At 38.2% G+C, this 24,480-nt stretch overlaps 1 protein-coding gene across 2 annotated transcripts; it reads left to right on the top strand.

Moving 5' to 3' along the window:
- Nucleotides 1-1,926: 1,926 nt before the first annotated feature.
- FGF5 (fibroblast growth factor 5) lies at nt 1,927-22,304 on the top strand. 2 transcript variants are annotated; one of them, XM_036853021.1, is made up of 3 exons: nt 1,927-2,548; nt 9,996-10,099; nt 21,287-22,304. In XM_036853021.1, the coding sequence occupies exons 1-3, from the start codon at nt 2,188-2,190 to the stop codon at nt 21,632-21,634; spliced, it is 813 nt and encodes a 270-aa protein (XP_036708916.1). In that variant the 5' UTR covers nt 1,927-2,187; the 3' UTR covers nt 21,635-22,304. The 2 variants fall into 2 exon arrangements, with proteins under 2 accessions (XP_036708916.1, XP_036708917.1); XM_036853022.1 differs by lacking the exon at nt 9,996-10,099.
- Nucleotides 22,305-24,480: the final 2,176 nt, after the last annotated feature.

Below are 24,480 nucleotides of genomic sequence, written 5' to 3'. Positions count from 1 at the left end.
ACGAGAATGGTTGTTTCACTGGGGGTGGGGCTTGAGGAGCTGAAAGAAAGAAGAAAAGAAAAGGCGTAATCGCAGTTCCAGAGGCTCAGCCCCAGAGTGGCTTTGACCTCCTGGGTTTGGGAAGGAGGCCGATAGTGCCTCTAAGGCCAGCCACTCTCCTGCTCTTTCAGCAGACTCCTAGGGAAGAGGAAGGGTGAGACACAAGCAACTGGATTTACTTTGGAAAATCTTTGCCACTTGAGGAATGGGTGACACACAGGGGAACTTAGTGATGGCATCCAGCACCACCAATGGGTCTTAAACCCTGACAGCTTTTTTAGAGACCCAAGGCCATCACTTGCAGAAGGCACAGTGTCCAGGCCCAGCATTCCACAATCATCCACCCTGGAAAGAGGCAATGTCAGTCAAGCGGATAGTCCTGAGGGACCACCCGTCCTCAATGTCCACTTTCAGGATTGCCTTGCAAGGGTCTGCTTACCTATGGTGGTTAAACCAGAAGCATAAAGCTTGAGCCTAGCACAGCGGAAAAAGAAGGGGTGTTCAGCCCAGGGCAGCATCTTATATAGTGCCCAGGCCATGCACATCTATGTGTGATGAGCCCTTTCTTCCCCCTCCCTCGCTCCCCCCCACCCCCACCCCGTGGCTTCACTAAGTTGTCCAGGTGATTTTCTGTTTACAGCTGCCTTGATGTTAAGTATTCTAGCCATGGGAGATTTCCAATCCTGAAAAATAAACATATGTTTTATATGCTTTTCATTATTGAGATAGGAATCCTTAAGTGGGTACTCAAAAATGGAGAAAGCCACCTCCTAGCATCAACCTTGGCTTATATGAATTGACCTTATCGGTCCAAATCACAGCCTTTTCATTAAAATGAGCAATGAATAATGTACCAGAGTGTAGTTTAAACCTTCAAATATGTTTTCAGATGGAAATATTTCAAGAATGCAAGCCAGGTATATTTCTCAGATAAATGACAGTAGGGGCATTGCATACACGGGAATTCTCCGTTCTCAGGTTTCCTGAAATCCAGCGCGCGCATCATTAATCATTCATTGGAGTCGGCCCTTCAGTCAATGGCAGCTCTGAGTAAGCTGAAGCGAGCCGTTAGCTAATCCTTCCTGCCACGGGGATCCTGGGGCGAGAAAGGACAACTGGACAGTTAGTCACATGTGCTGGCGCCCAGACCCCTACCCCTCTCGCCCGGCTCCGAGCACGGTGTGCGTGTGCGCTCTCCCTCCCGGGCGCAGACCTAGAGCTTCCCAGAAGGAAAAACAAATTCGGTGGCATTATGCTTAGCGCGACCAAGAGTTTCCCAACAGGAAAGCAGCTCGAGCCCTGGCGTAAAGGCTTAGGGCGGCTCTCTAAACGTTGAGTAAATCCATTCATTAGCTCTTTAGTAAATCGGTAGCAACAACAAAAGCCTTCTCCCCACCGCGCCACACAAAAGCCTTCCAAGTTGCGCTGCGAACACTTGCAGCGGTGGGATCCCTCGGCGGGACGCAGTTCCCGAGAGATCCCCGGGGCAGGGGTTGTACCAGTCGGGTCTGCTGGGCAAAGGGAAGGGAACCTGGAAACTGTGTCCTGGGTAGGCGAGAGCGCATTGCTGGGACGCAAGCCTGCGGCAGAGGTGCGAGGGACGAGAACTCACTCCCACGTTTCGCCCTCCCATTCCCGTGGCTGCCCCAGGAGGACTCAAGGGCTCGCGGGGAGCTGAGTTCCGCGCAGCGTTGGCTCGAGTGGAGGGTGGCCGTGTGGCGCGTGAGAAGTGCTGGGGTGCGTGGCCTCGGTGTGCGCGCGCCCAGCGTCGGGGTGCAGCTTCTCTCCGCCTGGCTTCTCCTCCCACTCACCCTCTCCCGTCTCCTCCCTCCTCCACACCCCCGCCCCCGGGACGGCGAGGCTCCCTCCCCGCACCGGCCGGAGAGTACACAAAGCGGCGGGTGAGGGGAAGCTTCGCAGGCGTGCACCGAGCAGTGAGATCACTGGCGTTATAAATATCCCAGTGCCAGCGCCGAGATCCGTTCGGGTGGCCTCTCTCTCTCTCTCCCCCTCTCCCTCTCTCTTCCCCGAGGCTATGTCCACCCGGTGCGGCGAGGGGGGCAGCGCCAGAGGCACACAGCCGCGCGCGGGCTGCAGAGCCCAGAACCAGCCCTGCAAAATGCACTTAGGACCCCCGCGGCTGGAAGAATGAGCTTGTCCTTCCTCCTCCTGCTCTTCCTCAGCCACCTGATCCTCAGCGCCTGGGCTCAAGGGGAGAAGCGCCTCGCACCCAAAGGGCAACCCGGACCGGCTGCCACCGGTAGGAACCCCGGAGGAGCCAGCAGCAGCCGGAGCAGCAGTAGCACGAAGTCTTCCTCTTCTTCCTCTGCCTCCTCCTCCCCCGGGGCTTCTCTGGGCAGTCAAGGAAGTGGCTTGGAGCAGAGCAGTTTCCAGTGGAGCCCCTCGGGGCGCCGGACCGGCAGCCTCTACTGCAGAGTGGGCATCGGTTTCCATCTGCAGATCTACCCGGATGGCAAAGTCAATGGCTCCCACGAAGCCAATACGTTAAGTAAGTTGCCTGCTCTCCTACAAAACCTGTCCTAAGCGGGCGGCGGGAGTCTCGGGAGGGGACAGCTGGTGATTCCCTGGTCTGCAAGCCCACCTTCCGGAGCCCCGGCCACTGGGATCCAGCCGGCCCTCGAAACAGCCGGGCGGGTTGGGTGGAGATGCGTCTACGTGGCGGGCACACACTTTCCCCTCTCGTGGGTACGAGGAATGGTGATTACTGAGGTATAGGCTACCCGGAGGCTGGTGCAGACAGGCACCTTGTTTCCAGTTTGCCCTGGTCCCAAAGAGGAGCTCCAGCCTGTGCCTGGAGAAAAACCAAAAATCTCCTTTCTCCTCGTTTAGCTTCTGTTTACCAGACTCACATTTTTCACTGGGCATCAAAGTGCACCCCTTTTCCCTGCCCATAACTGAACAGTTTTATTTAGAATAATCAGATCTCACATACTGCCCCTCACAATGGCTACCGTAACCCCAAATTAATATTACATATAATGTATATATAAATATGTGTATACGGATATGTCTATTGTAGATACGTACATATTTACACATTATATACATATAGAATATATATGTATATTATACGGGAGACCAGACATTCCCTGTTTGGAAGAAGACAGTGATCTAGAAAACTGGACACGTTTAGAGAGGGAGACGTGATGGACATTAGAATTATTAATTGCAGAGTTGGGTTTAGCACCTTTTAGTATCTTGAAACCATGACCAGACCTTGCGAGGAAGAGTGGCCCGCCTTTGGTCCCCAAGGACAATTAGGGGAAAGTTCTTTATTTTAGAAGAAATTCAGAGAAGGTTCAATTCAGTACAGGTGAAAATTTTGTAGTTTTTTTTTTTTAAGCCAAGTTTTAAATTTTCTTTCTGAGTTTAGCTCTCTCTCTTTCCCTCCTTTCTCATCTTCTCCTCCCTTCCACCCCATCTGAGTTTTCAGACCATCACTGCCACTCCTCTGATTCCTCTCACTGCCCCTCTAGGCAGCAGAGGGGAGAGATGATTTGCGGTTGTATGCGGGGCTGGGGAGATCTCTGCGGGCCTTTTCCTCCGTAGGGCCAGATGGTCTTCCAGCCCGGGTTAGTCCAACAGACAGAAAGAAGCACAGCCCGGGCCTCAGAGGGACCCAGGGAGAGCGGAAACATGGCCAGGAGATACCGATGCGCACACGGTCACCCGGCTCCGGAGTGTCAGCCTGGTGGCTCCCAGGTGTACTTAACTTTCTCTGTCTCAAACCAATGACCCCACGGGTTTCTTCTTACCCAAGCTCCGGAGGAGCGCGGGCTCCACAGCGGGGCTGGCATCTGGCACCCGCCCCCGACAAGGGTTGGAGGTGTGCACGTCTGTGGGATGGCCGGCCGGCAAGCTTCCTCCGGGGGATTCAGGAGGCTGGAAGTGGAAGAGCTGGCGGTTCGCGCCGGAAGGGGAGCGGGTCCACGCCAGCCTCCTGCCCCTGACTGGTCTTTCGGGCTCCGCCGCTCCAGCTGTCTGGGTTGCACGTGGCGAGGTGGCCTGGAGCACCAAACCCGAGAGAGGGCCTTCCCTGTCTGCCCCAGCGAGTCCCAGGCCCTCCCACACGCTCCTTAGCGGTGTCTGCTTTTATGTTTTAAGGTTCATTACACTCACTAAGCAACTGGCCATCTTCGGTGATAAAAGGCAAGGTCAGTTAGGGCGAAGGGGAGTTTCCTGAGATTTAAGGGTAAGCAAGAGTTGTGTCTAGTTCAGTATTTCCATTTGTCCTCATTTTGTCCCACCAAACTCTTTTCCTCCACCAGCCATCAGAGCTCATTCCCCACTTCTAGTAATATTTTCCCCTTTCACTTACATGAACACTGTTTCTATTCTGTTCTTCTTGCAGTTTATCCAAAAAATCAGCCTCAACAGAGGATAACTTCTGTGTTCCCAAGGGAACATCCAAAGTTAGCCTGCAAGGAGGGCAGGTTGGACCCCAGGGGGGTAAAAGGATGTGCGGGAGGTGGGTTTCGGTGTGCTAGGGATCTCTGAAAACCAGACTTATTCCCAAGATATTCACCCTCTTCTCTTGGAAGAAACCATAAGAGACAAAGATTTTTGCAGCTTAGGCCTTGTGGAGGGGAAATTTTAGAAAAGGATAGAAAGGAAAATGAGAACAGATCAACAAAGAACACATTCAGCTAAAGAAGACATTGGCCAGTATTTATTTCCAAGGTACATTTTATTTTAAAATCCACTTTGAAAGATATCTAACAAAGAACAGACACAAAACACTGCTTTGTTTCTTAAACAAAACTGAAGTGCCTAAATAAAACTTTCTTAATTTAACGAACACTTTCCTAATTCATTTCAGTTTATAACAGCCTTTCAGAGTTTAGTCTGTGTCTTTCACTTGGCTTGCAATCATTCACTTATTCATTCATCCATTTATTCATGTACCCAACATAGGATACCTAGCTCACCAAGCTTGTTATTTTGGTTACTTTTGGGTTAGTTGGGATTTTTTTTTTCCTTTGCCTTCCATAGGTTTTTCTCACAGAGGAAAGTATAATTTAAGTGTTTAAATCATGGTGATTTTCAGCTCTGTGATGTCTGGAATGTCCAATAATATATCATAAGATTTTGCTACCATAGATCCATGAAGAATTTATGAAATACGTCATGTTTAAAAGGATAGCAAGTAATTTGGAAGTTTAAAATGAATCTCTGTCTTTAAGTAGCTGTGAAAGAGAAACAGGCCCTGCTAATTGCAGTTGGTCATATACCTCTTTGTAGATAGCGCTTGATGGTTTCCTGATACATAATGTAAACTCAGGAGTTGTTTATGGAATGTTGGTTAGAGTAGATGAGGAACCATTTGTCCAAGTCTCTCAAGAGAAACTGAACGAGCTTGGACCATGAGGATAATGGAGAATACATCAGAGTTTTCTCTCATCATCTAATTCTACGGTCTGTGAGTTAGCAGTGATAGAAAACTTACATTATTTTGTCACAGCTTGCTACTTCTGTAAAGAGTCAAAACTTTGCCATGCCAAACAATCTAACAAGTTCTTTTAAACTCAATAATTTTCTGTAATGTTTGTCAGAAGAAATAAATATATGTTGGAATATATGTTTCACAACTATCTTTTGACATTAAAATTTTTGCAAATTGTGAATATTTTCTAGTTTGGCTATCAGAGGTACACTGGCCATAGATTTGAAACATAATTTGTTTAGTTAAGGAATACCACTTAATATATTCTTAGCTTCTCTTATACAGTATTTATCCCAGGTTTTGAAGACAGGTAAACGAATCAAGCTCATTGCACATAAACTCTTATTATGAGGAAATACTAGGGAAGGGTGAAGAAAGATGGGCAAGACAAGATAGATGATAAAATCCCACTACTGAATAGAAACAAAGACTTTGTTTTAATTTCTATGCTTTCAAGTTTAGTTCCAAAACAATGCTTCTGTTGGCTTATCTTGGGCCATTGAAGAATAGGCAATCAAGTAATTGTCAATTTAGGGAGCAAAAGCTTAAGGCTATAGCTACACAAAGCCAAATTGTTCACATAAAATATAGAAATTCCAGTTATGTATTTTGGCTAAACCAAACCCTCAGTTTTACTAACTTTTAAAAATCTGAATTCACTATCAATTTTGATGTTAATGTAAAGTCAACCTTTATATAGTCCCCAAAGCCTAAATAAACCAGAATCTCTATCTTCTGTATGGAAAAACTCAAGCAGAAAATTTCTATGTTGCTAACTTAATCAATGAAGACTACTAAACTGGATATTTCAAGACTCAGATTTGATAACGACATGGCATATTTGTTGCTGTGTGAGCACAAGTAGAGAAACTTCAGTTTTAAATGATTTTTCTTTGAGGATTTTTCAGATGGGCTGTTGAAAGCTTCTGAATACATGGAATATCTGTATATCTTTCTCATTCACTGAGAAAAGAGAGAAAAAGGAGAAGTCTACATAATTTATCAACCATCATTGATAGAGTCCTAATGTATTAAAAATTCTAGAGGGGACTAAGTAAGAAAATCTATATCCGGAATAATTTTACTTTGTAACGCATACTTATGCTTGTAAGTAAGTGGATTAAACAGTGTATAATCTGAGAGACACTGAGTTCTTGCATCCTTCATCCTAGATATCAATTGCAAAATTCCACCAAGAGAGAATAACTCCTTCAGTTAAGCACTGCTTTTTTCTTTTGATCCTCTTAAATGTGAACACCCTAGGAAAGATAACACATTGTCACTTGCACTTTAACTCTCTCCCTGCCCCACTCCCCCAGCAGTAGAGGGCCAAAATAGCAGGAGAGTACTAAGACATGTGTCCATACATGTGTACACATGGGGTGTCCTGAAAAGGAAGAGAGGTAGTGAGAAGGTCAAAGAAACAATCCAATTTAGCAAACATTCATTGACTATCGATGATCTGTGAGACACACTTGGCCTTCCACAATTTTGCTTAGGGATACCATCTGGGTTTCCAAGTGAATTGTAAACTCCCATCAAATTTATTATTACTGACTCCTAAGAGGAAATTACTGAAATTGAAAAAAAAATCAGTTTTAGAGAAATGTTTTCTGGAATTTATATACATGTGATTTAATGCACATGGGTTTAAAATACTTAGAATTCTTTAATGAGTTACTGAGATTTGGCATGAAAAGTCAATAGGCCTGTGATCTTTTCGGGGTGCGGGAGCAGGAGGTTGAATTGTGGGGCTTGTAGAATCTGCTCCTATATTCTAGGAAAAAAGACATCATGAAATTGCTGTTGAAATTACTTTGGAAACTATGATCTTAACAAGGTTCCTAATATTACACCATAATTACATTATTTAAAACATCATACCAAAGTTGCCTATTTGAAAAGACAATTATTTCATCTAATCTCATCTTTTTTCTTTCCTGCATTCTTCATAATTTTAAATAGAATGACGTATGTAAAAGTATGTTTTTAAGCTTTCAATTAAATATAATTTTCTTACTGTTATAAAATCTTTTCATTCTCAGGCATTATATCATTTTTTATACCGGAACTTACAAGAAAAGAAACCATGTAGTATGTAATAAAATAACACTTTCACATATATTATTTCATCTTTCCCATATTTAAAATTTATTACAATGCAAATTTATATAACATATACATGCAGAATGTACAGTGTGTTGGGAAACAAGTTGAGTCAAAATGGGTCTTTCTTAAAAATAGAATATGTTGTCAGAAACCAATAGTTTACATAAGCAAAGCAGTGCTCCCATTAAAGAAATATTTACAGAGTCCTTTTGTCTTGACCTCTTAAATGATAGTCTGCAAACATACATGCTTAATGAGAATTTTATCTTTTATGCTACCATGTATTTTTTTTCCCACTAATACACAATAGATTTGCATTTACAAAACCAGGTAATTTTCCAGACAATGGTATAAAAAAACCTTTAACAATGCAGAACCAGGAGTAAACTGGGGGAAACATATGGTCAAGTCTCCTTTTCTACCAACTCCACATTGTCTCTTTTGTGGCTGTCATTCTACACATAGATGATTTCTCATGTTCTCCCTGTCTCATTTTTTAACAGACATTTACACAGTATTCACAATCACATCCCCCATCTCTGAAATATCCAAAATCATTAATGCTGTTTTTCAATATCATTCTGTAATTTTGATAGAAATATAACTTTGTATCAGATGTTCTATTCATGTTTTATTAATAATATTATTACAGCACTACATTGGGTAGTAAATTTATCTTTACAAAAGATTCTGTGTGCTTTGTTACTATTTGATAAAATGATAATGCTTTTAAATCTTTTTTGGGTATGCATCACAGTCAAATAATTTGCATAGCAAAATCTATTGTAAATAGCATTTTGAAAACATTTTGAAGGAAAGAAATTTTTGAGACAGAGTTTTTTTAGGAGTTTCTTTCTAGAAGCAGAAGTAGTTCCTTTCAAACAGTTTTTAGATTTTTTTGGTTTGTTTTAAAGCAACAGCCACTAATAAAGTGGTAGCTGCAGTTTCTTGAGATGTGTTTTATTTACTCTAGGCTAAGAATGCTTATCACAAGAACAATAGTTCCTTCATGAACTTTCTGATCAAGTATTCTTAAGAAATCAGGTTGAATAAATAAGCGGCAGTATTTGCTACAATTATAGGTATTAGGTCGCATTGTTCAACATAAGTGCTCTATAAAGATATTCATATATGTGTTTACATGTATTATATATGTATGTGTATCCACAATACACTCCATTTGGTAAGTTGAATAATTTTATATGTACTTCAAATACTGCAGGGGGAGACTGCTATTTTAAGAAAATCTGGTGAATTTCTCTATTCGTCATAGTCCTATTGACATATTCTAATTAGAATATGTACTCAAAATATTACAGATTGAAATGTTGAGATGTTTTTTCCCTCCTCCCTCCCATCCTTGCTTGCTTCCTTCCTTTCTTCCAGGACACGTCCTTTTTTAGCTTTAGTGGACCATATTATTTTGTCCTTTTTTTTTGCATTTGTTGTAGGCAATTAACAAAAAGCTCTATGCTTTTCTTCTGTTCATATAACATTACATACAAGTTTATGGTAAACAGGCAGGAATCCCAATTATATACAAACTATGAGTTTCATCTTCTTAAAATACTCTAAACTGTGGTGTGTGACTTTCTTGACCCATTGGATGTGGATTTTCAAATTATTAAAGGAGACAGAGGGACATCGACTTAATAATTCTGACTACTAAATGCCAAATATAAACAATAACATAATAAATACCTCATTAAATTTTTCCCAGAAAAGTCACTCAAAATGCAAGATGTCTCAAACCATAATCCATCAAACACTTCACTGAGCCAATAGTCTCAGATTATTTATATTGCTTTCAGTATCTTATGTATAATCTTTAAATGAGCAACTCACTAAATGATAGAGTGTGATATATATTGATTTATCGATTTGTATTATGATCATTTGAGAAGAGGGATTTCTTTTATGTAAATAAGTATTATTTTCAAGGCTTCCAATGATTTATACTAATCTTGAGTACCGTCTTCTGTGCTTTAATATTAAAAGTACTGTATTATCTCTGACAGAAAAACAATGCATGAGGACTGTTTTGTAAAACATTTAAAAAAGTCTTTGCCATTCCTTTAGAACTTGAAAAGATTCTACTGTCAAACATTGATTACTAAAAGTGACTTATCATTTGTAAGAAGAAAAAGAATTACTAATGAAGCACAAATTTTTGAACCTTGAAATTTATCATTTTAAATGAATACTTGAGTGCTAGACCTTTTTATTTCTTTTACATAATAAATGTCACAAAAAATAAGGATGTTAAATACTTTTTAAAAAAATCACAGTGATAAAGAATGGAGACAATCTACTTAGAAATTTAATTCTTCACAATGGTATATAGAAGAGTCTGTGTTTTATTTTGGGATTTCTGTCATCCTAGGTATTTTGGAAATATTTGCTGTGTCTCAGGGGATTGTAGGAATACGAGGAGTTTTCAGCAACAAATTTTTAGCGATGTCAAAAAAAGGAAAACTCCATGCAAGTGTAAGTAGAACCACTTTATATTTGTTAAAGGTGTTAGAGATTTTATATTTGTAAAATGGAATGAAGTGATTTTCCAAATTGATAGATAGGACAATTTGCCCAGAGAACTTAATGTTTTTTTTGTTTTTGTAAAATTATATGTACATTAAACCAAGAGAATTGTATGTGTTTTTGTAAGTGATCATTTAAATGTTTTATTTACTTGAGAAGATAATATAGAATCCACAAGAAGTTTTAAGGGTAATTGTATTTGAAAACAGCATTCTCTAAGTGATTGCCATTATTTATTTCTTAAAAGTGGTCCAAGTGAGGAGAAATGTTATGGAAATACTATATTTTTAATTTACATGTTTATGGTGATTGTGTGTGTGTGTTCAGTAGATCATGTTCTTAATTTTAAAAGCTACTCATGATGTCAAAAATGGAGTCTAGGGCTTCCCAGGTGGCGCAGTGGTTGAGGATCTGCCTGCCAATGCGGGGGACATGGGTTCGAGCCCTGGTCTGGGAGGATCCCACATGCCGCGGAGCGGCTAGGCCCGTGAGCCACAACTACTGAGCCTGCGCATTTGGAGCCTGTGCTCCGCAGCCGGAGAGGCCGCGATAGTGAGGGGCCCGCGCACCGCGATGAGGAGTGGCCCCCACTTGCCGCAACTGGAGAAAGCCCTCGCACAGCAATGAAGACCCAACACAGCATAAATAAATAAATAAATAAATAAATTAATTAATTAATTAAAAAAAAAAAAAAAACTAGTGCTCCTTTAAAAAAAAAAAAAAATGGAGTCTAAGTAATATAACGTATATTCATATTAATAAGTATGGAGGGAAGAAACCAATAGTGAGAAGACTTTGACCTTTAATAGAGAAATTTAATTTGATTCATTTGAGAAATTTTCATCTTGTTTTTTTGTTGCATCAAAAACACTTCTTGAAACTATGAAGACTAATTTTGCACTCAAAAATTTCTTCAGCCCACTTAACACAGTTTGTAATCAATTTACAAATTATAGATTTCTATGCTTTGTTCTGAAAATGCTCATTACTTGGGAAGCACTAAAATGTTTTAAAGATAATAAAATATATTTAGCTTAGTTTTCCCGCTCACAGATTCTGTTTATTAGTATTAGTAGTATGCACAGCCCTTAAAAGTGATTTATGCTTTTTCTGTAGTGTACTGAGTTTTGTCATATTAAATCATTTTAAAAAGCAATTCTTCTTTAAAGCTACTCCTTTAATCCTTATTCACTTTAATTCTTATTAAACAAATTGGAGAAATATCACTTTTCCAGTTTTCAAAGTATATAGGAAGTTTTAATTGAGTGCAATCAATTGGAACTTGCTAATTATGATTTCTTCTTTACAGACCTTTAAAAAATTGAATGAGAATTTCCCTTGGTTTAATGTTTAAGACTTTCAATTTTCCTTTCTCTAGCATCTAAAGGTGGTTTGTTAATATCTCTTGGAGGAGACAGTAGAATTCAAGCTATTTCTACAGTTATTTGAGGATTAAATGAGATAATATATATAAAGCTTGTTAGAACAGTATTAGATACCTTGTAAGTACTCAGTAAATATTACCTATTATTGAATGATAATTTAAATATAATCTAAATATAATAAACTACTAAAATCTCAGTTTATTAAGATAGATGGGAAATCTTTGGTAACCTCTTTGATTATCCATTACAAGAATTATAACCAGATTTACTTATTTCATCTTCTGAGCTGGTTACTATATTCTAGTAAACCACAATATAGTGTTCATAAAATAATTGCTCTTTGATTTATTACATATCTTAAGGGAAAAAGTTCTTCATTGCTGTGGAAAAGTAGGACATGCCATTTTATTTTTAAAAAATATTTGATTTTTAAAAATCCACATACAAAATAAAAAACAATGATCAAATGCATCTACACTGAATAACTTTTCCTTGATCTACTTTAAGGTGGTAAAAGATTGAAACACCTTCAAAATCTAAGCATCATAATAATATGCAATGCCTAAAAAGAAATTCTCTATTGGTTTGCTTGTTTTGGGTGAAAATCTTAATTTTTTAAATATTCTGATTCATGCTTTAGTACATGCAAAAAAATAGACTACCTTGGGGCAGCTTAAGGATAATTGCAACAGAAAGCGAAGTACTACAAATGGATGCCAATTAGAAAGGTCAAACTGAAAGGTTAGGTTACATGATTCCTCTGTCAAATGCAAGTAACAAATTTCCAGAAACTTGACCCAAATGTCTAAGGATGGCTGGCTGAAATAATGCAGATAATGCAAAAACAGCATCTGTTATTCTTTCTCATCTTGGCAGGCTAAAGTTATTTCATGGAATAATGACTTTTAAACAGTACAAAAGCAAACCTTGCTCTTGTCACTCACTGAAGCCCTTTGATATAAAAGTCATTCTGATGACTTTGAGCTGAATTGTAGATAAAAAATTAAGCCCTACGATTATGTGGATTCTTTCTAAACCATTTGTCCAAGCCCACTTTCTCTTAGCATTTATTAGCACTTTTTCTCTAGATGGAAACCTAATTAAATTATAAAGTGATTTATTTTTAAGGAAGTTGAATTTAGAAATAGTATTAATTCTAACCATTATTAGTTTTATGCCAGATGGTTTCTTTCCTCTTTTCAGTTTCTAGTTAAACATGTTGAAAAATTTTTCTTATAGCTAGCTTTAAATATAATTATTTGATTTAGTTTTGGTTTTTACAAAATTTCATCACCACTAAAAAGGGTAAAACCCCTTATACTTTTAGGATTAAATGTTGCTTAGGATTAGTGAGTTGCTTTAAATTAATAATTGTGCAGAGGCATTTAAAGAGTACCTTTATAATCATTTCAAAAATATATGTATATAAAACCGAGTTGTGCATCTTAAACTTACACAATGTCGTATGTCAATTATATCTCAATAAAACTGGAAAAAAATTTTAAATAAATAAAGAGTAACTTTAGGGTTTTATTTACAAAGTAAATGTGAACTATAAATCTAAAGTATTCATATAATTCTGGGGAAAGTAAACACATAGCGTATCAAGAAATACTCATGGATAATAGGAGATTTTCAACTTTGTTTTTATAGTAAAAATCAGACTATTAAAAATTAGCTACTTGGCAGAGGTAAAAGATTTGCATATTTCTTTAAAATCTCTTTCATTCACATTATCTCATTACATAGTTAGGTGAGGAAATAGTCTCAGAGATGTTAAATATTTTCCCAAGTTACCACAGTTAACGATTGAACCAGAATTACATACTTCAAAAATTCTCTCTCCCTTTAAATGCTATAATACTTGGTAGGGAAAAGTTAGCTTGAAAGAAGATATTTTGTTTCATTTGGAACTATTTACACTGTTTTCAGCTATTATTTTATAGGAATTAATAATTGCATGTTTTAATAATATTTTTGTATTAACGTTTTAAAGAATGAATACTGTGGTTCATCCTTAGAATATTTTTGCTTGTTTCTCTCTCTCTCTCTCTCTCTCTCATTACAAACCCTTCTGGAGGATCTTTTTTTCCCATCTACTTCTGTGTCTCCTACTTGATTTTAAAGTCTAGAAAGGAGGGGATGTGTGCACCACAAAACTTGTCACACGGTTTTATAAATGTTGGTTATTCAGTGTGAAGATGAGTTGCATAGGGAACCCCTTTTAGGATGTACTTTCAGAACAGAAAAGAGATCTGTTTTGTTCACAGAAACTCTTCATTTAGAAAATGCTTCATTGTCAGTGGACAGGAAGATGGTAAACAGTATTATCAGGCCAGAAAGTTTAAACTTAGGCAACACATATGCTGATTTCCTTTGTGTGCTAAGTTTGTTAATTCGGTAAGAGAAGTTTTCATTGAACTTCAGCCATCTCGGTGTGCTCTGCTCATGCACTCAGTCAACCTACGTACTCATATTAATCTCCACGCAGCTCTCCTTAAGACCTTGACTGATAGACCCTAAGTAGACAATGCATTTAAATTCCTAGTGTGCAAGTTTTTTTCAGCATTCTTTACAAGGATGAAGGTGTCTGGTCTTCTTCTCAAGATGCCTTGGGAATCACTGAGAGTAAGAGCAGGTAATTGCTTCCCCAAGGGCCATGAGGGTTAGTCAGAGCCTTCACTGTGGCCTGTATCCTCTTTCTTAACTTATTCCCAGACTGCGGTGCTTTGTGGGGCTAAGCCCCCTTCTCTTTTGGTCTCTATCTCTGCCTGCCTGTCTGTCCGTGCTCCTCCTCACTCTGTTCTTGCTCTCTCTTCAGGTTTATTGTCTTTATCCAAAGTTGCATAGCGAACCTTTCTGGATTTATCTGAGGTGGGTCCAGATGTAAGAGTAGAAGATCTTGAGTGTGGTGGTGAAGAGCACAGTTCAATTGTGTCATTCTACTTAAGATACACTGTGTCATTTTACTTAATCTTTCTATTCCTTGGTTTTATCAGCTATAAATGGAAGAAAATTAAAGTAAAAATACATGGTGATAGTTGAGCATTTTAAATGAGATAATACGTATAAAACACTTAGAATAGTTCCTGGAAAGTATTCAGCATTTAATGTTAGAACAGATCTTCCTGAATTTGCTCTCAGGCAGCTGTTTGATGATCCTCTATCTCCTCTCAGAATACTTTCTGATTTTGGGGTCAGGCAGCTGTGACCCCCTCAGAGATTTAGACCAGCCGCAAATCCCATTTATTATTGGCCTCTTTTTTCGTTAGGTCCAAACTCATCTTGCATACAGTAGCCCCTTTTCTCCTGGGTTTTCCTTTTTCCAAGGAACCTAATTTGAAAGCAAAATTCCCAGGTTCAAGATCTTAAAGAGACAAGGATTTCCAATGGTCATAATCTCATAATTTTTTAAGATCCTTCTTGTGCATCGTGTTTTTCCCCTTAAAAAATCTAAATCTTGAAAAAGGTGATTATCATGAATTCTTCAGTCTTTTCATAAAGTATGCATGATCACTTATTGCCTGTTGGGGAAAGACATTTTAAAGATACAGAAAGAAGCACGTGGTGGAATTATTTTTGTTTCTCAGGGTTTTAGGGAATCATGTTTGGAAGGAAAGCTAATTGCAGAGTTTATGAAATAGGTGTGGAATGTGTGCTTGATCAGCCCTAAGCAAGGACTAGAACAGCCTCCTTTCCTGGTTTCAGAGAGTGCCAGCTGGCTTGCCTGGGATGAGAGTCTGGACTAGACTTCCTGAGCTGGGGACAGAGTGAGGAGGAGTCCGCAGCCCCTAAAGCTGGGCATGTTTACTGAAAGGGGAAACGGAGGCTTGAGTAATGGTTATCAACATCATTAAAAAAAATAAGTTATTAAGCACTCCACTCTTGCAGTCAAGACCCTGAGCTATATAAAGGCATTGAAGAGAAACTCGCCTTGCCCTCTAAGAGCTTCAATTTACATAGCAGAATTGAATAGCTAGTAATTCAGGCTAAAAAATGGGTTCAGTGTTCTACCTTCGCAGTAAGGTAGCTTCTTCAGTTTTCTCTTAATTTCACACTATGTAAATCTGGTTAGAGGGCTTATTTTATTGAGGAAATCTGCCTGTGATGAATCGACTTGTAATTTCAGAGATCCATTTCAGCCTAAAGTGAGAGATGGTGTTCTACGTCTTAGATGGTTGGGGGAATGGCACTTGTTTTTCATCAGTATTTTAATATGGAGCAACTTCAGGGCAGGTAGGACTATATAGAAGCCTAGGAGATGCCTTGGGTTTGTACAGTGTTACCGAAAGAGCTTGAATCTAGGAATCAGTAGATGAGATTTAAGTCACAGGCCTACCCTGGCACGTGATAAATGTGGGGCTTTAGACGAATCCTTTTCTTTACTCTTCTGTCTGGAAAATCAGGTAATAACATCCTAATAGTCATGGAATTATAGCAAGAATGAAATAATATATGTAAAACACCTGGCACATGGTAGCCCTCAATAGCCCAGCTTTTTTGAGCTATTAAGAGCATCAGACAGTAAACTATCTTATACCATGTTTCTCCAAGTGTGGTTCTCACCTCACCTGCATCAAGATCTCACAGGATGCTGGTTAATGATGTGATTCCAGGGTCTCAGCTCAGACTTACTAAAACAATCTCTGGAGATAGGGCCTGGGGAATCTGCGTTTTGACCTGGCTCCCTGAGTAATTTGAAGTCAAACTCAAGAGGTTCAGAGGAGGAGAAATCATGTGGCTAACATTCTTCACTACCTTACCTCAGGCTGATTTAAATCCAACTTGTATATTCCCTTGGTTGCATGAAGAACGGAGACACAGAATGACCAGATACCTAGTGTCAAGCAGGAAGTATGACCATGCTCTGGAGATGGTCATACATCAACTGACCCATATGAGGCTTGTTGTAAAGTAAAGAGAAAGAGGCAGCTCCTGTGCGTGCATGCTGCCCTGTTCTGGGGTTCTCTGCTTGGGAGCAGTTGGAACAGGGTCTGGCTTTCAGCCTTCACTCACCACCAAAGGTGGGTGCTTTTGTGCTGGGAACATCCTTCACAACCATACAAAACAGCCTGGGCTTAGGGGACCTGACCCCGGCAGTCCCATTGGTGGGACTAGGGGTGGGAACCAAAATACATTGAAAGGGGGCAGGGAAACCAGAAGTGTAAGGATGCAAGCAGCAAGAAAACTTTGCTTAGAGCACAGTTTGGTCTTTAATTGTTTTCATTGCAGTCTATAATAAGAGTTTAATTGTTTAATAATATTATATAGTCTATAATAGCATTTTAGTTACTTATATTTAATTATTTCTTAACTTCATAAAGTTTTTCAAGAGGAAGAGGCAAATCAAAGAAAACAAAGTGAAATAAAGAACTTAACTTGATTAAATGATTAAATAGCCTGCAGACTCCAGGGTTTGTACTGCTGTTAGTCCAAATTCAATCCTCTTTATACACCTCTTTCATACAATGCATATTTACTTCTTCAGTCACACGTAATGAGAATCGGGACTTGTAGGCATAGCCCCAACTCATTTGCTACAAGAGTCTCAATCATCACAGAGCATGTTTACTAAGGAACAAAGCTATGTTAAGAGGTTTTAGAAAGTTTTCTAAAATATTGTTTCAGAAAGAATTCTCTGTTTGGTTTCATTGACCTTCAGATTTTAATTAAGCAGAATTAGTCTTTTCTGGAATATCACAGTCAAAGTTTTACTTTCTTTGAACTGAATTTGACCTTTCTTTTAAATATTCACTGTGTGCCCTCATCACACGAGGAGATGAGTAGAATCAAGGTAAAGTATCCTCCTAAGCCAAAAATTCTTGTTTTATTTAATAGCACTATATTGCCCCACCTCTGAATAATTTGCATATTCAAGCAAAAGTAGTTTAATTTAATTTTCATCTGTTTTTTTCAGTTAAGACTCCTTTAAATTACATAGAAATCAGCCAATTTAAACAGGTTAGTTTTGCAATTATGGCTTGTTGACTATAACTTATTTTTACACTTGCAAGATCAAGGAGAAATTATAGAGAAAAACATAGATAATTTAAGTCAACAAAGAACATGGGCAGGACCATGGCTATATTGTTGTTCATTGTAAAAGTGACAACCAGCACAGTGTCTGGCACGTGATATACAGTCGATAAATATCTGTGGAATGAATCCACAAAAAACTGAGTTTGAAACAAAGATAGGGCCTCTTTACGAACATTTCAATGAATGCATTTGTTGTAGTGGCTGATGGTTGTAGGGTGGAGATTGTGGGGGTCCTGATTTCAATAGCTTATTTGAAATTAGATTTACCTCTCTACTTCACAGCTGAACTGTAGATAAAGTCTTTATGTCCACTTCCCATTTTCTAGGGAAATAATCCAGTTCTATTGTTTTAAAAGTATATATATTGCTAAAGCACTTTTTATAATTCAAAGGAGATTTCACAAATTAAAAGTAACCTGGAAAGTTTATTATCTAAAATTGTGTAATGGTAAATGGTAAATATATTGAAATGGCTCTGCTGCTTGATGACTCTGTTGTGAAGATGCTTCATGCGTAACATTAGGGACAGAGATGAACTGCTTAGCGTCGCCGTGTTGTCTGAACAGGGCCGGGAATACTGACAGGAATAGTCCATCCCTCCAGAAGAAACCAGATCTCCTGATGAAAAACTCACTATGTTTGTTTCAAATGGTTCTGTTCCATCGTAGCTGGAAGAATTTTTCAGACAAAATATTAAATTAGAAGTCAATTAAGAAATCCAAAACAGTCTGACTGCCTTCACTCCTGTTTTAATGTGGGGTTTGGAATGGCTGAGGGCCAGCAAGTAGTGTGTGGGTCCTCAGAATTCTGAACATCTCTACCCCATGTGACAGTTAGGTGACCCTTGAAAAATCTAGAGCCTGAACAGCCATCCTCTTTAAGGTTTCTCTTAAGAAAGAACTTAGAACATGAACCTTGAGGGGGAAATGAGAAAGTTTTCAGATGGAATAATTTTCGGGGGTGGCGTCGGTAGGTTTTCACTCCATGAAAGACAGTAAGATGGCATTGCTATAGGTTAATATACCGTGTGTGTGTGTGTGTATGTGTGCATGCACACGCATGTGTGTCTGTTGGCCACATCAATTAAAAAAGACAAAAAAAAAAAAAAAAAGACATGTTCCTTCTTTATTTTTTTTGACACCATTAAGGAAAAAATAAGGTTAAATTATGCAGTACACTTAAAAAAATCTGTCAAAATTGAATAAAGCAATCACTGCTATCTTTATTTCAGGAAAATGATTTTTTTGTGCGTGAAACAAGGGTAGAAGTCAGGTCTATAATGTAGTATACATTAAAAATGTTATTCAAATAAATTTTAAGAAAAAAATCTGAGGCAGGGTAAATATACCTGCTACCTTTTTTAATGAAATCTCCCACACCTTTCTAAAATGCTTGTTCTTTTCTGTAGCGGAAAATATTCCAGATGGTTATAGCTTTTATTTTAAAATAAAACTTTGGGATTATCTAATTGAATGGGAGAGCATTGAAGTCCTTTTAAGAGCTAGGCAGGGGGCTTCCCTGGTGGCGCAGTGGTTGAGAATCGCCTGCCAATGCAGGGAACACGGGTTCGAGCCCTGGTCTGGGAAGATCCCACATGCCGCGGAGCAACTGGGCCCGTGAGCCACAACTACTGAGCCTGCGCGTCTGGAGCCTGTGCTCCGCAACAAGAGAGGCCGCCACAGTGAGAGGCCCGCGCACCGCGATGAAGAGTGGCCCCCGCTTGCCGCAACTAGAGAAAGCCCTCGCACAGAAACGAAGACCCAACACAGCCAAAAATAAATAAATAAATAAATAAATAAATAAACTCCAATCTCTTAAAAAAAAAAAAAAATAGTGGCTTATAGCCTGCTAGAGACCAGTCCAGGGAATCGTCAGTAGACAAGTGCTTATATATAGCTTCATCGCCTCCAAATAAAGAGCTTTATTGATTGAACTACACTCGAATGTAAATAACCTGGATAGACTGTCGTACATAAGATAAATGTGCTGCTGGAAATACTCTGAAACTGGTTGTCTTCTGATATTGTCAGTACCTTGCACAAATCAAAAATTCCATGTGGCCATCAACAGTAGTTCTGTGTAGACTGCCTTGCAATGTTCAGACTTCTAGATTACAGTGTTGGGATCTGTATTGCAGAAGAAAGTTTGGCATTATTAGAAAAGCAAGGGAATTAAAGGACTTTTAATTCCATTATAGAACCTCTTGGTTTGCTATAGAAAGAATCATATCTCTGTGTGTGTGTGTGTGTGTGTGTGTGTGTGTGTGTGTGTGTGTAGTGTTCTTATATATAGGGGTCAAGATATTTGGTATTTCCAAGCCCAGGACATTTATACAAATGGTGCTCCCTGAAATTGTGAAACATGTTGGTCTAGTCCAGCTTAGGAATTTGAATTCTTTGGGGGCTACGGACTCTTGTATTTGATGAAAGCTCCAGATCCTTTCCTTAGAAAAATATTTTGATTCTCACAATAGCCCTACAGTTGCAAGGATTGTGGATAAAGAGCCTAAAGCTAAGAACTCAATTGGCAGGATTGGCAGTTGATCGCATGTCTGTCTGACACATTCTCACTTGCTTCCCCTGTACTGTGGTCGTTCAATTTCCTCAATACGGCAAACTCAGCCTTTTCAGAGCTTGTTGTGGCCTGCTTGGTCATCCTCATCTCTTCTTCCTTTCTCCGTGCGTCCTAAGTGGAAGTCACACTGAACTACTTATAGTGGTGTCCTGCTGACCTGTGAACACACCATTTCTGCTCCCTGAAATCCTTTCTCACGTCACTTGCCTTGCTCACACCTTGTGGGACTTGAAGACTCAGCTCAGAAGTCATCTTTTCTAGGAAGACTTCCTGCCCTCTTCCCTGCTACCTCCATCCTCTCAGATGCCCTTCCTCTATGCTATCATTGTATCCTCTGCATACCGCTGTCATAGTTCCATTAATCAAGCTGCATTGTGATGGATGTCTACTTCTTTGCTTAATCCACTGTTCTGTGAGCATTTCAAGGGCAAAGTTGTGTGTGTGTGTGTGTGTGTGTGTGTGTGTGGGGAGAGAGAGAGAGAGATCTGGCTGAAGTATTGTTAGTGACTCCAAAGGTAATTTTTTTCTTCCTGCCATCAAATATACTCTCCTGTATCACTGTGTGAAGATACATTCTTTCCTAAAGAACTCTAACATATGCAATATTAATAGGGCCATATGCTACCCCTTTCTCAGCACCATGAAGCACGCTGATAAGATTGAAAAATGTATTCTTGTTTCAAAGGATAATATGACCCCATTTCTCTGAATGAATTCATGTTTTACCCAGCAATTGTTTAATAATATAGTACTATTTATTTTCTTGATGGCTTAAGAGGGGGAAAATCTTATAAGTTAAATTTTTAACTAAAAATTTCAAAGTAATTAAAAAGAGTAATAGAATTTAAATATACTGAGTTCCTGTTATCATTTTTATATACATTGATATTATTTCATGATTGTACATAGTAAACAAAAATCAGCATTACAAAGATGAATAAAGTAGGAATATAGAAACGAAAATAGTAATTTTAAAGCAACTCTAAAAGAAGCAAATGTGTCTTTATAAAAGAGAATGGAGTAGGAGGGCAGGGGTCAATGGAATTCTTGGTTTTTCTTTACAGTAAAAGACCTCATTTTATTACATGCTGAAAATATTATCACTACTTGAATTTCCTCTTCTTCTTTTATTCCCCAGGCCAAATTTACAGATGACTGCAAGTTCAGGGAGCGATTTCAAGAAAACAGCTATAATACCTATGCCTCAGCAATACACAGAACTGAAAAAACAGGGCGGGAGTGGTACGTGGCCCTGAACAAGAGAGGGAAAGCTAAACGGGGCTGCAGTCCCCGTGTTAAACCTCAGCACATCTCTACCCACTTTCTGCCAAGATTCAAGCAATCAGAGCAGCCAGAACTTTCTTTCACAGTTACTGCTCCTGAAAAGAAAAAGCCACCTAATGCCATCAAGCCAAAGGTTCCCCTTTCCACACCTCGGAGAAGTCCCAACACAGTGAAATACAGACTCAAGTTTCGCTTTGGATGATATTCATCTTGGCCTTGTGAGAAACCACGCCTTCCCCTCAGGAGTTTCTGTAGGTGTCTTTGCGCTCTGAAGACAACTTTTTGGACACAGCTTCAGTTACACTACACTGTACTGAAGTCAGGACATTTGTTTCAGTTTGGCTGAAACGAAAATGTCTCCCGATAGGAACTAAACTGGAATTCTTTGTACCAATATAGGGAGCTCACTGCTTTAGTTCAGTATGACATAAAGCCTTTTGCTTTATGTTTGGTGCATACTGGGACTCTGTTTCCAGAAAGTTAAATGGTAGGGATTATGTATTTTTCTGACTTTTACAGATCAACCTGAAAAAGCATACGATACATTTTTATTTTTGGTTTCCAAAGACTATTTTGATGCGGATAAAAGTATTTTATTAACGTTTGTTTTTTGTTTTTTTTTAAAGTACCTTGCATCGAGCATATTTTCTTACTTTTGTTATTTTTAATTAATAAGACATAAAACAGCCATTTTAATGCAATTTATGAATTATAAATGTGTTTATAGCCTGTTTATAACATGTGGATTTCTTTTTCATTTTTCTTATTCATTGCACTTTTAATGTTTATTGTGATTATTTTTTTTTTTGCCATACCTCAGATAATGTAAGTTTAGTCTTGCATCTTAAAATGTTTAAATTCTCTTCAACAGCACCAAATGTTGAGCTTGGGTTTGTATGTGTGTGTGTGTGTGTGTGTATAAATTCATGCTATTATGTGGAATCCTGTCTCTTTGGTGGCTGGGCTACAATGAGTGGGAAGTAAGGAGAAAATATAAGGACTTTTTTGGTGGAATTAAAAGTTGGAGATAAGGAAAAGGATTAGAGGTACAAGTACACTGAGTTTGCAGCATTTACTGACATCCAATTCTGCCTTGCCTTCACTTCTCATTTTATCTACCCTGCCCTCATTCTTTAACAGCTGGAGGAATACATTTTATTCTGTCCATCAAGCATACACTATGAAACCAGAGTGCTTAAAATACCTCTTTTATGACCCTCTGCTATCTCCACTCTATAGATCCACAGGGAGCAACCCACTTAGTGGAAAAACACAGAGAACTGAAGGAGATGAATCATGTAACAGTTACCCATGTCAAGTCCCATTGTCAAAAAATATTCTTATTACTCAGTTAAACACACTTCGAGTTTCCTATTCTAAAGGTAACCATCCCAGTGAATAGATCTGCCCTTTTATAAGGACAATTTCTGATGTATGTTTTTAAAAAGTTGACTGTGCGATATGGGAAACTTAATTTGGGAATTTGATGAGTTGAAAATGGCACTTAATTGTCAACCCAAATACTGGATGTTGGGCATAAATCACAGAAAATTTAACTTAAAAGAATTTACATAATTTATTTTCTTGGGTAATCATTTTTATGGAGTTCTATGAAACATAAGTGTTTATCTTCAGAAATGTGGCAATAAAAATGGTAAAGCTAATGTTTAAAAGTATGTCTCATAGGAAGAGCAAAAGCATTCACAGAAAGTTTATGGTTTGTATTTAAGCATGTTTCTTTTCTTTTAGAGAATATTGCTAAACTTCTTTTAAAAACAAAGTATGGTTTATTTTGATGCACAAATGCAAAATAGAAACTCAGCAAAATTGAACTTACTACCATTTAAGCAGACTGCTTTGTTTTAATGGAAACTATACACATATATATTATATACAATATATATAAAATCCATCCATCAACTAAAACATCACACATATACTCTAGTATGGTGTTTTATTATAAAACTAATAATATGATTAAACATTGTTTGCATTTAATGCATAATTTTTTATTTTTAAATTTTATTATTATTATTATTATTTTTGCTGCACCACGAGGCATGCGGGATCCTAGTTCCCCGACCAGGGATGGAACCCGTGCCCCCTGCAGTGGAAGCATGGAGTCTTAACCACTGGACCACCAGGGACATCCCTTAATACATGATTTTTTAAAAACAAAATAAAATGCTACAATAGTTTTAACTAATTTATACATTAAAAATCTCCTGGATTAAATGAAATGAAAAATTGCCAACACAGATATGTCTAACTCTTATCTAATTGGCATATCACATATATACATGGTATAAAGCTAAAAATAATCCTCTAGTTTATTTTAGTATATCGTTAAAAATTGTGTACTGTGTATCAAGTTCTTACTACACATGAGAAATAAAATTGCAGAACAGGAGAACAGTAGACATATGTCCCTAAATGGGCAAGGAAAAGATGACTTTAATGATGATTAACAACAAACTAAATTAATGTATATATTGTATTGGACAAATGTTGCTGGTAATTTATGTTAAACTAAAAAAATTACCTTATCTTGTACTCCTAGTTTGATTTGATTAGCATATGGAAGTTCAAGTAGAATAGCTACCAAAATATATTATGCAAGTCAAGACTCATTAATTTCAAAATTTAAAGCCAAGCTAAAATTAAAAACAAAAAACTTTAACTTACACTTCTCTTTAGTTTACTGGCCATACACAATTATATTTAATTAAAGTTCACTGAAGCAAAAAGTTACCTAAATTAATTAATTGAAAGAACTCATGTAGAGAAAATATGTATAAATATAATTCCTTACCAATACCTAGCACTTTTTAAAGGGGTCCTTGCTTATGTAGTTTTGGTGATTTTGAAGTAACTAGACCTATCTAATATTAAATAAAATTGTTTAATTGAGATTGTGTTCACCTAAAAATGTCAATGAATTTTACATTACAATTTCGAAACCTCATTTGTCTAGAAGAGAGATGACAAACACCTTCAGAATGACATTTCAGTTTTATTAATTATATTATGTTTAATTTAATTTAAGAT

This window comes from Balaenoptera musculus, chromosome 5, assembly GCF_009873245.2.
Source record: "Balaenoptera musculus isolate JJ_BM4_2016_0621 chromosome 5, mBalMus1.pri.v3, whole genome shotgun sequence".
Lineage (NCBI taxonomy): Eukaryota > Metazoa > Chordata > Mammalia > Artiodactyla > Balaenopteridae > Balaenoptera > Balaenoptera musculus.
This window is presented reverse-complemented; position numbering and strand designations above follow the sequence as displayed.

Coding starts and splice junctions, on each gene's coding strand:
- FGF5 (XM_036853021.1), top strand. CDS start 2,188: ATGAGCTTGTCCTTCCTCCTCCTGCTCTTCCTCAGCCACCTGATCCTC. Junction 2,549..9,995: donor CCACGAAGCCAATACGTTAA/GTAAGTTGCCTG, acceptor CTGTCATCCTAG/GTATTTTGGAAATATTTGCT. Junction 10,100..21,286: donor AAGGAAAACTCCATGCAAGT/GTAAGTAGAACC, acceptor TTTATTCCCCAG/GCCAAATTTACAGATGACTG.